General features: G+C 44.4%; 3 protein-coding genes across 3 annotated transcripts in view; all 3 read left to right on the forward strand.

The window, feature by feature from the left end:
• The window catches only part of LOC307210720 (retinol dehydrogenase 7-like), a 149,893-nt gene that overhangs the window by 76,958 nt on the left and 56,098 nt on the right, over window positions 1–16,837 (forward strand). The gene's annotated exons all lie outside the window — the stretch shown is intronic.
• LOC307210722 (17-beta-hydroxysteroid dehydrogenase type 6-like) overlaps window positions 1–16,837 on the forward strand; it is a 110,384-nt gene that overhangs the window by 63,016 nt on the left and 30,531 nt on the right. The gene's annotated exons all lie outside the window — the stretch shown is intronic.
• The window catches only part of LOC307210757 (17-beta-hydroxysteroid dehydrogenase type 6-like), a 32,991-nt gene continuing 17,133 nt past the window's right edge, over window positions 980–16,837 (forward strand). The window contains exons 1-2 of the mRNA XM_079966945.1: window positions 980–1,387; window positions 6,967–7,124. Coding sequence (XP_079823071.1) covers window positions 1,257–1,387; window positions 6,967–7,124 — 289 coding nt within the window. The 5' untranslated portion in view covers window positions 980–1,256. The remainder of the gene's footprint in view (window positions 1,388–6,966; window positions 7,125–16,837) is intronic.

The raw sequence follows: 16,837 nt of genomic DNA on the forward strand, positions 1-16,837 counted from the left end.
AAAGTGGCCCCCTGTGTGCTAAATTTGATGATTCTATTATTTTCTTTATTTCTGCCTTCCAAAATCTTATTAATTTCCATTACATTCCTGCCATAATAATAATCCCTCATACAACAACTGCAATATTAATAACTTCTATTTGTGTTGACACGTTAAATGATTTATGAAACTACAAGTGAGGAACTCAAACTACATCCTTGTTCTTCCTGTGTGTGGCAATTCTTCTGCCTGTGGTGTTTATTCCAGTCCTTGTAAGATGTTATGTCTCCCCACCCACCTCAGTTGTTGCTGTTATTCTTCATGCCTTGGGCGGAGCTGATATCCCAATGTTGTTCCAGAAATTTCTCCCTTGCTCCATCCCGTGCTTCGTTGTTTTGCAACTTTAGCAAATCCTAGAATACATATCAACCAAAATATAGACCACAAGAATAATACTACATCCACACTTCCAAAATCTAGCATACATCCAAATGTTATGCTAGGTGGGAACCTGGAACAATAATTATCTCTTCTTCTTCTTCTTCTTTTGAAATAATTTTTATTTGATTTTTACAAGATTATAACAATACCAAATCCATATCCACATTTAGAGATTTCTCTGAATCTTCAGACTTCCCCCTTCCGCTCCATGGGCTGTATTATCAACCTTTTCAACTGCATATTATTTCCTCATCCAAATTTTATGTCACTCCATTTTATCCATAATAATTTCTACATTACAAGTGTTATTGCAGTCCTTCTAATGTTTTCATCTGCTTACAGCGGTGTCTCAAGTCAATTGTAATTTTTTCCCATTCTTTATTAAAGTTTTGGTCTTCTTGGTTCCTGAGCTTTCAGGTCAGTTTTGCCCTTTCGGCATAGTGGCAACAGCTTAGTTTGCCATTCTTCTCTGGTAAGGACTTTGTCTTCATTCCATCTCTGCACAAGTAACATCCATGTGGCTGTCGTTGCATACATAAAAAGTCTTTTCTGTTCCTTTGGGATCTTGGTACCTACACTTCCTAATAAAAAGGTTTCTGGTTTCTTTATCAAAGTTATTTTAAACAATTTTAAAAATTCATTATATATCATTTCAGTTCATTACATATCATTTTCTTTGAGAAAGAATAACTGTCTCTTCCTGCACAGGGCTTTGGGGCTTGGTGAACAATGCGGGAATAGGTGTCGCATCAGCTCCCAACGAATGGCTGACCAAAGATGACTTTGCAAAGGTGATCAATGTCAACCTGCTAGGGTTGATTGACGTGACGCTACACATGCTGCCGCTGGTGAGGAGAGCCAGAGGGAGGGTGGTCAATGTGTGCAGTGTGAATGGACGCCTGGCCTGCTTTGGAGGCGGTTACTGCCCATCCAAGTTTGGTGTGGAAGCCTTCTCTGACACCCTGAGGTAAAAACAAGCTCTGTAGCTTACTTTTGGTTTGGTTTGGTTTAGTGACGTGGTGTTTCTCCAGGTGTAGGGAATAAAAAACAGGTGGTGGGAAATCAGGCTGCTGTCAAGGGCTGAACCTTAAATCACAGATCAGAAAGCAGACATTTGCACTGTTTGAGAGATAAGGATCCAGCTCATGCTATGCCCACACTGGACCTGAAATACATTTGCTCATCTCCAGGTCTGCGGGGAAATATGTTTTTTCAAAATGCAAGCCTGAGATGAGATGGGAGGGGGAAGGTGCGTGTGTGGACACCACAGATCTGATTGAATTTACTCCACCACCGATGAGAACCCATCACCTCTGCCAGCCCCCCTCCAGCCCCCCAGATGAGGATGCAGCCCTGGCAGCACAGGGGCCAAACCATCGTGCTAACTACCTCCCCACCATTTGGTGAGGGTGAACGGAGAAGTTGTGGCTGGTTCTCAAAGATGGTTGGTTTTGTTTTTTGAGAGTTGACAGCATCTTCAGAACAGTAGATCATCTGGGGGGGGGGCACCAGAAGGGGCAGGCTGGGTTACAGAAGGGTTTGCTGCCTCCTCCTCCATCACTACTGCTGCCTGCACCACCTTGTTGTCTCTGCCGGAATCCACACAGGGCCATCAAGGGGCTGCAGGGTCCCTGCCAGAGAGCTTGGCACAATTAGGACATGTTCAGTTTTTCACCTTTCAAATTCCAAAAATGGGGGTGCCAAAAAGTTGTAACATGACTTGGGAATTCAAAAGATATTTTGCTTCAATTGATACCATTTAGTTTTGATTGGTAAGTAAAACGTGTGAAATTGCATAGAAATCATTAAAAATGATTGCCAAGGACTTGCAGCTATGTTGTTGTTGTTGTTGTTGTTGTTGTTGTTGTTAAGCATTCATTACCTGACCTTTACAAAAGGCAAAATAAAAATTCTATGATTTGCTGAGAGCAGCTGATGTGCTTTTTAATCAAATGAAGGTTTACCAAGCTAAATGTTGCCAAATCATAATCATAATAATAATAATAATAATAATAATAATTTATTATTTGTACCCCGCCCATCTGGCTAGGTTTCCCCAGCCACTCTGGGCAGCTTCCATAGAAACCAAAAATACACTAAAATATCACATATTAAAAGCTTCCCTGAACAGGGCTGCCTTAAGATGTCTTCTGAATGTCAGGTACAGTGGTGCCCCGCAAGACGAACGCCTCGCAAGACGGAAAACCTGCTAGACGAAAGGGTTTTCCGTTTTGGAGGCGCTTCGCTAAACGAATTTCTCTATGGGGTTGCTTCGCAAGACCAAAAAATCTTGCGAGTTCCCGCGAATTTTTTTCGCTTCCCCCCCCTTTCCTAAGCCGCTAAGCCGCTTATCAGCTGTTCCGCTGATAAGCCGCCTCTCAGCTGATCGCTAAAAGCCGCTAGACCGCTAATAGCGCTAATCCGCTAAGCCGTCAATGGGCTTGCTTCGCAAGACGAAAAAACCGCTAGACGAAGAGAATCGCGGAACGGATTAATTTCGTCTTGCGAGGCACCACTGTAGTTATTTATCGCTTTGACATCTGATGGGAGGGCGTTCCACAGGGCGGGCGCCACTACCGAGAAGGCCCTCTGCCTGGTTCCCTGTAGCTTTGCTTCTCGCAATGAGGGAACCGCCAGAAGGCCCTCGGCGCTGGACTTCAGCGTCCGGGCAGAACGATGGGGGTGGAGACGCTCCTTCAGGTATACTGGGCTGAGGCCGTTTAGGACTTTAAAGGTCAGCACCAGCACTTTGAATTGTGCTCGGAAACGTACTGGGAGCCAATGTAGGTCTTTCAAGACTGGTGTTATGTGGTCTCGGCGGCCGCCCCCAGTCACCAGTCTAGCTGCCGCATTCTGGATTAGTTGTAGTTTCCGAGTCACCTTCAAAGGCAGCCCCACGTAGAGCGCATTGCAGTAGTCCAAGTGGGAGATAACTAGAGCATGCACAACTCTGGCGAGACGGTCCGCGGGCAGGTAGGGTCTCAGCCTGCGTACCAGGTGGAGTTGGTAGACAGCTGCCCTGGATACAGAATTGACCTGCGCCTCCATGGACAGCTGTGAGTCCAAAATGACTCCCAGGCTGCGCACCTGGTCCTTCAGGGGCACCGTTACCCTATTCAGGACCAGGGAGTCCTCCACACCAGCCCGCCCCCTGTCCCCCAAAAACAGTACTTCTGTCTTGTCAGGATTCAACTTCAATCCATTAGCCGCCATCCATCCTCCAACCGCCTCCAGGCACTCACACAGGACCTTCACCGCCTTCACTGGTTCTGATTTGAAAGAGAGGTAGAGCTGGGTATCATCTGCATATTGATGGACACCCAGTCCAAACCCCCTGATGATCTCTCCCAGCGGCTTCATATAGATGTTAAAAAGCATGGGGGAGAGGACGGAACTCTGAGGCACCCCATAAGTGAGGGCCCAGGGGTCTGAACACTCATCCCCCCCCCACTTTCTGAACACAGCCCAGGAGGAAGGAGCGAAACCACTGTATAACAGTGCCCCCAGCTCCCAGCCCCTCTAGACGGTCCAGAAGGATGTCATGGTCGATTGTAACAAAGGCCGCTGAGAGATCCAGCAGAACCAGGAAACAACTCTCACCTTTGTCCCTAGCTCGCCGGAGATCATCAACCAGTGTGACCAAGGCAGTTTCAGTCCCATGATGAGGTCTGAATCCCGACAGGAAGGGATCCAAATGGTCTGCATCCTCCAGGCGTGCCTGGACTTGTTCAGCAACCACTCGCTCAATCACCTTGCCCAAGAATGGAAGATTTGAGACTGGGCGATAGTTGGCCATACTGGCCGGGTCTAAAGATGGTTTTTTAAGAAGCGGTTTAATGACCGCCTCTTTCAGCGGATCTGGGAATGTTCCCTCACAGAGGGAAGCATTCACCACCCCGTAGAGCCCATCGCCCAGGCCTTCTCGGCTTGCTTTTATTAGCCAGGATCAGCAAGGATCAAGGAGACAGGTGGTTGGTTTCACGCGTCCAAGCAGCCTGTCCACATCCTCGGGGGTAACGGATTGAAATTGATTCCATGCAACTTGACCAGACAGAGCTCTAGCACTCTCCCGCCCCAGCCCTGCTCCCACGGTGGTATCTAGCTCCTTCCGAATATGAGTGATTTTATCTGCAAAAAACTTTGCAAAATCGTTGCAGGAGATCTTGGGGTCTTTACAAGGCCCCGGTGGTAAAGCTGGTTCCGTTAAATTGCGGACCACCTGAAAGAGTCTCCTGCTACTATTGTCTGCAGATGCAATAGAGGCGGTGAAGAAAGTCTTCTTCGCCGTCGCTATCACCACTTGGTAGGCTCGACGTTGAGCTCTAACCTGTGTCCGGTCAGATTCGGAGTGAGTTTTCTGCCACCGATGCTCCAGCCGTCTCAGCGATTTCTTTCATTGCCCTCAGGTCCGAAGAAAACCACGGGGCTGTCCGGGCTCCATGCAATCGGAGAGGGCGCTTCGGAGCCAGACAGTCAATAGCCCTGGTTAACTCCGCATTCCAGCGGGCCACCAGGGAATGAGCTGAAAGGCCATCAACATGGGATAAAGCATCCCCTACCACTCTCTGGAAACCATTTGGATCCATTAAGTGGTGGGGGCGGACCATCCGAATTGGTCCCACCTCCTTGCAGAGGGGAAGGGTCGCGGAGAAGTCCAGTTGCACCAGGAAGTGATCTGACCATGGCACTTCTTTTGTTTCACTTTTTCTTAGTGTCAGATCACCCATGTCACTAGAGGTGAACACCAGGTCTAAGGCATGTCCATGACTATGAGTTGGGCCAAACTTATTCAGGGACAGCCCCATGGAGGCCATGCTTTCCACGAAGTCCCGAGCAGCCCCTTGTAAGGTCGTGTCGGCATGGATGTTAAAATCCCCTAGGACAACCAAACTAGGTGTCTCCAGGAGAAAATACGCCACGACCTGAAGCAGCTTGGACAGGGAATCCTTGGTGCAGCAGGGAGGTCGGTACACCAAAAGGAATCCTGTACTGCCCCTATTGCCCAACTTACAGAACATGCACTCAGAAAACTGGATCTTCCCAGTAGGACACCTGGTGCAAGCTAGTGACTTCATAAAAATCACTGCAACCCCCCCTCCCCTCCCACATGACCTGGGTTGCTGTGCATAAGAGAAAGCTGGTGGGCAAGCAGCGGCAAGGACAGGCCCATCTGCTTCCTCCAACCAGGTCTCTGTCACACATGCCAGGTCAAATCCTCCATTCACAATCAGGTCGTGGATGGCAGTGGTTTTATTCATCATTGACCTGGCATTACACAGCAACACCTTCAGGTCATGTGGGTTTCCCCTGTTGATTCCAGTATCCATCCGGTCAAGGCCAGACCCGGAGGCAGGGATAGTCGTCAAACAATGACTAAACCTGCCTCCTCGGTAATGACATGGTCTGGTCTTAGCGTAACTCCGCCTCCTGCCCATGATCACTGAGATTGGATATCCCAGTGCTTCCCCCCCCCCCGTGGAACTTGTCCCAGCCATCGTGTTGGCTGGGGTCCGACTCCCAGGCAGCCCTGATCCCGCCCCCTTAAAAACAAAACACAAACTATACAGAACCAATAAAACAACAACAACAAAAAAGGAACAAAACAATTATACTAAAATTAATCCCCAACCAAATATAGCTGGAAAAGTGAGGGCCTGGGCCACGCCCCCTGGGCCAGTTGGAAGAGGCCATGGAAGGGAGCAGGCCCTGCAGTCCTCACCCAGCCGATGGTCCGAGGCTGCACCGCAGCAGGAGTCCCTTTATGGCTGGAAAAGTGAGGGCCTGGGCCACGCCCCCTGGGCCAGTTGGAAGAGGCCATGGAAGGGAGCAGGCCCTGCAGTCCTCCCCACAGCCGATGGTCCGAGGCCTCACTGCAGCAGGAGTCCCTCTATAGCTGGGAGAGAGGGCCTGGGCCATGCCCCCTGGGCCAGTTGGAAAAGGCCCTGGAAGGGAGCAGGCCCTGCAGTCCTCCCCACAGCCGATGGTCCGAGGCCTCACTGCAGCAGGAGTCCCTCTATAGCTGGGAGAGAGGGCCTGGGCCATGCCCCCTGGGCCAGTTGGAAAAGGCCCTGGAAGGGAGCAGGCCCTGCAGTCCTCACCCAGCCGATGTAACAGCAGATTTGAATTTCCCAAACCCAAGCGCATAGTTTTAAGACCCCTCACGGAAGAAATTTGCAAAAATTAAGCTTCCGTCCAGAAAAGAACACCCCCTAATTGGCACATGGCCAAGGTGTGCAGGACTCAGGCACATGCCAGGAAAAAGGAAAGATGAGAGAGTAGAGCAACCAGCTAAGAAGGCAGGCAGAGGGCAGGCCTGGGTGGCTGGGTGACCCTGGTGCAGACCCCACCCGCTCCTGCTGAGGACCCCTCCCTCTCGCAAGGCCACCAGCTTGGCTGACTCTGCCCTCTGCCAGGCCTGCTCCCCCAGAATCCCCAGGCACCTAATTTGTTTTGCATGCCCGGGACCTTTCCTAGCAGTCAAACAACCCACTATATTTTAGACTTCAGCAGGAAATGATGTTTCTTGACTTTTCCTCCCTCGTTCAGAAGAGAGCTCCATCCTTTTGGAATCAAAGTCAGCATTGTTGAACCAGGTAGTTTCAAGACACCCATACAGTCAAAATCAGCTGAGTCCTACGAATGTATATGGAACCGGTTACCTTCTGATCTCAAGGAATGCTATGGGCGGAAGTACTTTGAGCAATGTGAGTAGACCTGGGGGAGAAACTCAGTTTGGTATGAAAGCTATCTAGTTCACACTTAACAAAGCAACACATGAATCAACGAAACAACACATGAACCAAAATTCAGACTCATGTAAATTTAGTAATGCACTTTCCCCAAACAATAATGTGTACAAAAATACATACTGTTACACAAGCCTGGTGTCTGCCCCCTCAACAACTCTGCACTCCCCCCAAAAGTCACGCCAAGTCTAATCCATATCCCAATTAAACAAAACCCTGGTATTTATTAATTTCTAGGGCTTAGCTATATCTATAACAATACATTAGTAGGAAGTATGTATCAAAAGTGAAGCTAGCATACAAGAATACTCTGTGTGTTAGAGAAAACTGTTTGCAAAAATGTGTCTCTTGTGGAAAATTGCATATAAAAATATTAAGAGAAATTGGCACTAAAATGCTGGTAAAATTTTGTGAGAATTTTCAAACCACAAACTGAAATGTGGAGAACTGAACTTAAAGGTTGAAGAAATGAGAAACAGAATCTAAAATTGACAGGCTGAGCCATCCCTGACTGAAATTTCTTTTTTCAATTTTTTTTAATGAAACTATATATAGTGGCAGCTATATATAGAAAATTATTCAAAACATCCACTCCAAGATGACACCCAATGATTCCACTTTCCATAAACCAATATTTCCATTAATCCTCAAACCCAGATATCATAAGTTCATTTTCTTTTTCATGCAAAAAAGTGTATAAGGCGTTTCCAATCGTTAATAAATAATGACAATGATTATTCTCTTATTACACACATCAACGTTACCATCTCAGCTAAATCCAATATTTTTTACATCCATTCCCTCATTGTAGATAATGGTGAATCTTTCTTTTTTATATATTATTATTATTATTATTATTATTATTATTATTTTATTGTTAAAATAATTCAACATTAATACACATACAAACATACAAACATACATTTCATACAACATACCTACACTCAAACCCACAGATAATTCCCATCACCATCCACCACCCCTCACCCTTTGTGTTAGACTTCCAATCTACTCAATTGCAATTTCCACTTCTATTACTTTCTTTCACACCTTTAACCTAATTTCATATTTCTTTTTCTATTACACATTGTTATCCATTTTATTTAGTATTCCAATATTTGAAACGAAACTTGTTTATTCTAATAGGAGTTCTGATTTTTCGATATAGTTTTGCAAGTATCTTTTAAACACTTTCCAGTCCCTGTCTGCCTTCTCTTTTGAGATCCTTCCAATTTCTCCCATTGTTTTGGATGTATTGTAGTACTCCAATAATTTGGCAAGCCATTCTGTCTTTGTTGGTACAGTACCACTTTTCCAATTTTTCGCAATCAATAGCCTTGCGGCTACTGTTGCGTATAAATATAAGGTCTTGTCTTCTTCCTTTAGGCTTCCTGATACTATTCCCAATAAAAAACCTTCTGGTGTTTTCCTAAATGAATATCTGAACATTTTTTTCATTTCGTTATATACTGTTTCCCAAAATTGTTTGATGTTTAAACAAATCCACCATATATGTATCATAGTACCTTTTCCAGTGTTGCATTGCCAGCAGACATCGCTACAATTTTTATTCATTTTTGCTATTCTTTCAGGTGTTAAATACCATCTGTGTTGCATTTTGAGATAATTTTCTTTCAATATATAACACATAGTGAATTTCATATCTTCCTTCCACAATTTTTCCCATTGTTCAAACATAATATTTTTCCCAATATCTTGCGCCCATTTGATCATTGATGCTTTAACCAATTCATCCTTTGTTTCCCACTCTAAGATCAAATTATACAATTTAGATATATTTTTTTATTTTTCTTGTATTAAATATTTATCGAATTTTGATATTTCTTTTTCAAATCCTAACTTTTTGTCTTTCTCTAATCTGTACTTAATTTGAATATAATGAAACCAATCACTAATATGAGCTTTAATTTCTGTATAATCCTTTAATTCCAATTCTCCGTTTTCTTCCTTTAATACCATTTTATAGGTAGCCCAGTTTTCTTTCATATTTAATTTTTTCACTGCGATAATTTCTGCTGGCGATGCCCACCAGGGAGTTTTTGGTTCTAGAAGTCTTTTATATGTTAGGAGATTCAGAACTTACAGGGTTAAGAAGTTCTGAGTGACGTCTCACATTCCTGAGGCGTGGCTAAGGTTTTCACAGAGGGTAGTGTTTTTCTCTGTGTGTCTGTTGTTTCCGTGTTTCTACGGTGAGGCAGCAAGATGAGCGCTCTCTCGCCGGGTGATCTATGAGTTGTTTTTCTACACGATTAAAGACTGAAAGAAATACGCACGAACGCCTGAGTGTGTTTGATTCGGTACACACACGCACAGCGACAGTTTCTACGCTGCGTGAACTCTGCTACAAGTAGCTGACGGTGGACGGAGAGCAGAGCGGCGCAAGGAAGTGTGCCAGGCTCCAATCCAAAAGCTACGCTAATTGCACAGGTTATGGAGGGTAATAAAAAGCTTTGAAGCTGTTGCCAAAGTGTGCTGGTGTGTTGGAGCCAGCTGAAGAAGACGCTGGAGCCAGCTGGAAGTCCTGCTAACGTTTGAGGGCAGAGGAACTCGCTGGGAGGAGCTAGTCTGCTGAGTCAGGTGCCGGAGAGCTGCTGCTGGTTACGTGAATAAGCTGAGCCCCGGGGAGAAGATGGCAGATGGCCAGGTCTTTAAAGAGATCCCGCTTGAAAAGCTCACCACCCAATCCTGGAATGTCTGGGTTAGAAGAGTGAGGGGTTGGGTTTTGGCTACAGGGCTTTGGAGTCCAGCCCAGAAGGAGCCAGCACCCCCCACGCCACTTGCTGCAGGCTGTGAGGCTGCTTTGCTGGAAGATAGCAAGCAGAGGATGCAAAGGGAATTTTGCATGTTGAAATCATGCGTGGACGCTACGCTGTTGCCTCATTTGGAGGGCGTTGAGTCGGCTAAGGCTGCCTGGGAGGTGCTGAGGGGTTTGTGTAAAAGCTCAGCAGGAGACCAGAGCCTTGAAGAAGGAATGAGCCCAGAAGTGGCAGGTGCCCATGTCCCTGAGGTCTCAGCCTCAAGGAGCGCTGTTGGCAAAGTCGGGGGGGGGGGGCACAGAATCCCAAAGGCAAGTTTGAAAAGTTTTCCACTGTGTGTGACGAGGCGGAACGCCGTTTCAGAGAGGGCAAAGCTGGGACGGGGGGCTCATCCAGTTGCAGGGGTGGAGCCAAGCCAGCGGAATGCACGGTTCAGGCTTTTTCCACTCGTCGCTGTTATGTTTGCAATTCTCCTGAACATCTGCGTCGCTCCTGCCCCCAGAGAGCCAAGGAGGCTGCGCAGGATGTTTCCAAGGTAGCTTCCCATGGGAATCAGCCAGGTTTCCATGGCAGCCAGTCCAGGAGAAGAGGCAGGCGTGGGAAGGCGCAAGGAGTACGTGACTTAGAGAATGAAGACGGTCCTTATCAGCTGACGGCCTCAATGGCAAAGTTTGAGGACTACTCCAGGGAGGACAGAGTAATGCGCTGGATCATTGACTCTGGAGCCAGCAGGCACCTGATAAAAGCGACACCTGGTGTCGAGATGTGGAACTGCAGAGCTGTTTCAGCTGGGAAAACAGTTGAATTTGCTGATGGGACACAAAAGCCAGTATCTAATGTAGCAAATGTTTATGTTTCTGTTTTGCAGGCAGAGCTGGAAGTCTACGTGGCACCTGGGATGAAACATTGTCTTTTATCTGTCCCTTGTCTCTTACAGGAGGGGTATAAGGTGTGCTTCGAACACAATGTCTGTACAATTTCCAGAGGGGGAAAGCAACTGGTCAGTGTTGCAAAAGGGCAGAACAACCTCTTTTTTCTGGAAACACCTCTGAAGGGTGAGGGGAATGCTGAGAGGGCACAAGCAAAGTGTGCAACCGTTCCCACTCATGTTTCATGTGCTTGTGTATGGCACAGGAGAACGTCACATGGTTCTTTGGAAGAGATCCAGATGTTGCCAGAGTGCACTAAGGGTTGCAAAATAAGGGAATGTGGCAGATCCCTAAATTGTAGGGCATGCAAAATGGCAAAGGTAAAAGGGTGCAGTTATCCCAGGGTGGAGAGGGTAACCACAAAACCCTTTGAGCTTGTGCACACAGACCTTTTTGGACCCATGCCAGAGAGTTTGGGCGGGGCCAGGTTTTTGCTGACGCTGACAGATGACTATACCCAGAACTCCTGGGTCTACTCACTAAAATGCAAAGGCGAGGCAGCGCAACTGATCAAAGATTGGGTTGTGGAGGTGGAACTACGGTTCTCCACCAAAGTGCAGGGGGTCAAGAGTGACCAATGTGCAGAGTTTACTGGGTCTGCTCTGCAGAAGTTTTCTCGCCAGAAAGGGATACATCACAAGGTGACGGGTGCTACTTCTCCTCAGGAGAGGAGCGTGGCAGAGCTCAGAAGTGAAGCTCTGGTTAAAGCTACAGAGGTTTTGCTGTCAGACTCTGGTTTGCCTCAAAGTTTTTTGGGGGGAGGCGGTTAAAACAGCCAATTTCACGTTTAACATGTCCTACAATTCAGTGGTAGGTGAAACCCCGTTTTTTGTGCTCCATGGAGAGAAACCGCAGGTGCATTTCTTCCGTGTTTTCGGGTCACAGGCCTTGGTGCCGGTACCAAAAGCACAACAAAAGCAAGGTGGCCCTAGTTTCCAGAAAATGATCTTCTGTGGGTATGAACCTGCGACAAAGGGATGGAGGTTTGCATACCCAGAAGGTGATCAGACCAAGCTTCTGATCAGTAAACATGCTGAATTCTGTGAGCAAAATGGTTGGTCAAAGATTCATGCACGGCATGACTTTCTCTCAGAATGTCTGTCTGATTCTGAGGAGGAAGGAGAGCCAGAGGCTGAACCTGTTGCTGAAGACCAAGTCTCTGAACAGGGTCAAGAACAGGGTTGGGCATCTTCACAGGTTGTTAAAAGAGAGCCCAAGAGTGAGCCTTCGTCTCCTGTTAGCAAAATACAGAAGGCCCAAAGGCGCGCTAAGTCAGAGGGGGAGGATTTTGATGGAGAGGACACACTTGCTGACCACAGTGAGTCAGAAGGAGTACCTGAGTTTGTGCTCAGACGGTCCACTCGCACCATGAATGGAATTCCACCTGAGAGGTTTCAGGTTACCAGTACGTGGGTTGGTTTCGCACAGTGCGAACCTAGGAGTTGTGAGGAGGTTCAACAGTTGCCTGACAAGGACGCCAGGAAGGGGCGAAAGGCAATGGAAAAGGGATTGATCTCTCAGAGGTCGGTAAATGTGTGTTCACAGGTCCCCTCAGGATGCGAGACGAGAGGGGGTGTTAGGAGATTCAGAACTTACAGGGTTAAGAAGTTCTGAGTGACGTCTCACATTCCTGAGGCGTGGCTAAGGTTTTCACAGAGGGGAGTGTTTTTCTCTGTGTGTCTGTTGTTTCCGTGTTTCTACGGTGAGGCAGCAAGATGAGCGCTCTCTCGCCGGGTGATCTATGAGTTGTTTTTCTACACGATTAAAGACTGAAAGAAATACGCACGAACGCCTGAGTGTGTTTGATTCGGTACACACACGCACAGCGACAGTTTCTACGCTGCGTGAACTCTGCCACAAGTAGCTGATGGTGGACGGAGAGCAGAGCGGCGCAAGGAAGTGTGCCAGGCTCCAATCCAAAAGCTACGCTAATTGCACATTATATTTCTCCCATATTTTATATATAGACTTTCTAACTATATGCCCTAGAAAGCCTTTATGCACTTTGACTTTTTCATCTATTAGATTGGCATGCCATCCAAATCTCGTCTCTACTCCCTCTAAATCCAATACATCCGAGTCATCTAATTTGATCCATTCTTTTAGCCAGGTCAGACCCACCGCATCATGATAGAACTCCATGTCAGGGAGGCCAAATCCTCCTCTCTCCTTCTTATCTATCATTATTTTGTGTTTTATTCTTGGTTTTTTCCCTGACCACACGAATTTAGCCAAATCTCTTTTCCAATTATTAAAACATTTATCTCCTCCTAGTATTGGGATACTTTGAAATAAAAACATCATCCTTGGTAATCTGTTCATCTTTAGTACCGATATTTTCCCTAGTAAGGAAAGATTTAATTTCCCCCATGGACACAAGCACCACACTCTACCCCAAGGGAGGTGGGGCCAACATGGCACCGAGGTAAGACGCGCTTACCGGTGCTCTTCGGACTTCTTTTAATCTTCTTTTAACCTTTTATATTTTATCTTAACTGACCCAGTCAGTTTTTGAAGCATTTTATAATTGCTGCAGCTGTATGCTATGGCAACTATCTGAGAGATTTGGCCCTGCTCCAGACTGCTGCAGACTGCTCCTTGTTTCTCTCTTATCAGCGGGCCGGCCTCGGCTGCCAAAAGAGATGAGAACGCCATTATTTTAATTGGAGAGAGAGCTTAAGAGGAAGACGCTGTGTGGTGTTTAAATCCTGGATAAGACATCGTTTGTGCCCAGGCTGCTGCCATAGAGGGCTGAGAGAGACCAGTGGAGCCAGGACAATTGGCATCCTACCCCCTAGACATCTTGAGGCTGTCACACTTCAATACTTCCCCTGTGAGAAGCTTCAGCAAGCTGGGCGCGAGGTGTCCACGAAAGATTGATGCTGTAAGTGGATTTTATCGTTGTGGAGAGGAAAACTTCACTATTAGTATCTATCCAAGGAGCTTTCACCCACGGTGCCATCTTCTGGTGGTCTTAACTATTTTATTTGTGTGTTAAGTGTTATGTTATTTTAAGAATCGTATAATCCCTGGCCTGAGGAAAGTATGGGTCAGAACAAACGCTTGAGAGACTTTGACGAGCCCCTATCATCCCCTAAACCAAAACTATCAAGGTTGGAGCCACACCGGAATAGAGGAGGGAGTGACCATGCCGAGCATTGCTTTGCGGTGGAAACTCAAAATCTCTTCCTACCTCTAATTGATTTAGAACCCACTCCAATTCCGATGACTCAAAATTTTTCAAAAATAAAGCCTGTAAAGGAGAATACGAAAGAAAAACTCTCATCACAGGAAGATGGTTTAACATCTGATATGGGGGAGTTCCCCAGTTGTGAGCAGTTACACTTAGTAACTAAGACCCTTCACTGTATTTTTAAAAGGCTGGATGAGGTATCTTCACAATTATCCAATATCCTGCTGAAAGTCAAAAAACTTGAATCAACAACACAATCTTCAGTTTGTGAGGTCAAAAAATTATTGCCTCACCCCAATTCAGACAAAATAAAGGCGACTAAAATTAAATATGTCTTCCTCAATGTTTGCAAATCATTTTTTATTTCATTCCACGTTTTCCCATAATTCTCTTTACTTAAATCTATAGTGTTTGATGTTAAATTTATTCCAAGATACCTTATTTTCTTTTTAATTTCCAATCCTGTAATTTATTGTAATTTTACTTTATCTTTTTCTTCCATATTTTTCACTAGTATTTTGGTTTTCCCATAGTTTAGTTTGAATCCTGCTAATCTGCCATATTCATTTATACATTCCAATATTCTAGGTGTGTATTGTAGGGGATTTTCTGTTGTGATCATAACGTCATCTGCAAAGGCTCTTAACTTGTATCTTTTTTCACCAACTACTATTCCTCTTATTTGGCTGTCCTGCCTTATTTTCTTTAATAGAACCTCTAATACTATTATAAATAACATTGGGGATAGGGGGCATCCTTGTCTTGTACCTTTAAAGATATTGATTTCTTCTCCAAATTCTACATTAATAATAATTTTTGCTTTCTGTTGGTTATATATTGCATTTATACCTTTTTGGAATTTTTCGCCTAGACACAATTCTTTTAATAGTTTTTTCATAAATTCCCATGAGACTTTATCAAAAGCCTTCTCCGCATCGATTGAAATCAGGGCTGCTTGTTTATCTCTTCTTACTTGTAGATATTCCATTATGTCTATTATATTTCTAATATTGTCCTTTATTTGTCTTCCTTCCTTCCACAAATCCAGCCTGATTTTTCCTATAATTTTTTTCAACCTGTTAGCCAATAATCCTGCTTAAATTTTATAATCTGAATTCAACAACGAAATGGGTCTATAATTTGAGACAGATTCCAAGTCCGTGCCTTGTTTTGGCAGGAGCGTTATATACGCTTGAGTCCAAGAGTCTGGAATATTCCCCTTCTCTATTGCTTCCTCTATTACTTCTTTCAGTGGGTCGATTAATTCATTTAACATTTCTTTATAGTATTCTGCTGGTATGCCATCTGGACTTGGGGATTTCCCTATTTTTAATTTTTGAATCGATTCCTTAATTTCTTCGGTTGATATTGGTTCATTTAAGAATTTATGGTCTTCTTCTGCTATCTCTATTAATTTATTTTTCTTTATATATTCCTCTATTTCTTCTGTTGGCACTTCTTCTTTTTGATATAATTTTTTATAATATTTTTTCGAATTCTTTTTAAATTTCTGTCATATCCCTTATTGTCCTTTCTTCTACTTTTATCTTATATATTAATTTTTCATTTCTTTGTTTCTTTAATTGCCAGGCAAGGATCTTGCCTGGTTTATTTGCCCATTCAAAATTTTTATATTTCCAAAATTTGATTTGTTGTTCTACCTCCTGTTCTATAATTTTATTGTATTCTACTCTCAGTAATTTAATTTCTTTATTTAATCTCTCTTTATTTTTGCTTGCATAGGCCAATTTTTCCTTCCTTTTAATTTCTTCTAAAAGCTCCCTTTTCTTTTTTTCTTTTTTCTTTATTCTTATATGGTGTTGAGCTTTGTTGTATGAAATATCCCCTAACAATTGCCTTCCCAGCATCCCACACTGTTTTTACATCTATCCCTTTCCTCCAGTTGTTTTCAAAATATTCCTTCATCAACTTTCTGGCTCCTTGTATTACTTTTTGGTTTTTTAATAGGAATACATTCATTCTTCACCTTTTTTCCCCTTTCTCCTCTTTTCCTTTAAGAGTTAATGATACTGGATTATGATCTGTAAGTGTTTTTGGTAATATTTCGGCATTCTCTGCTTTAATTGTCATATCCTTAGTAATCCATATACTATCGATTTGACTATGTGAATTTTTAGGTTCTGAGAAATATGTGAACTCCTTTTCGACAGGATATTTATATCTCCATATATCCACTAAATCAAAAATCCTTACCATTTCCACAAAGCTTTTTGGCAGCTTCCCTTCATTCCCCCCCTTTTCTTCTGCGATCTATCCAATTCTGGTTCCAATACTCCATTTAAATCCCCTAACACAATAATTCTCATATCTATATATTCCATTAATAACGATCATACTTTAACATAGAATTCTGATTTTCTTTCATTTGATCCATAGATTCCCGTTACTACAATTGGCTCCCCCTCTAGTGATATTTTGACTATTACAATCCTCCCCTCTATCTTCGTAAAACAGTTCTGGTTCATATTTGCTTTTAACATACATTACAACCCCCCTCTTTTTTCTTACATCAGATGCAATGAATTCTTCCCCTAACTTGGGGAGGGGCCAACATGGCGCCGAGGTAAGACGCGCTTACTGGTGCTCTTCGGACTTCTTTTAATCTTCTTTTAATCTTTTATATTTTATCTTAACTGACCCAGTCAGTTTTTGAAGTATTTTATAATTGCTGCAGCTGCATGCTATGGAAACTCTCTGAGAGATTTGGCCCTGCTCCAGACTGCTCCAGGCTGCTCGTTGTTTCTCTCTTAT

The sequence above is a fragment of the Podarcis cretensis genome (assembly GCF_951804945.1).
Source record: "Podarcis cretensis genome assembly, chromosome: 2".
Classification (NCBI taxonomy): Eukaryota; Metazoa; Chordata; class Lepidosauria; order Squamata; family Lacertidae; genus Podarcis; species Podarcis cretensis.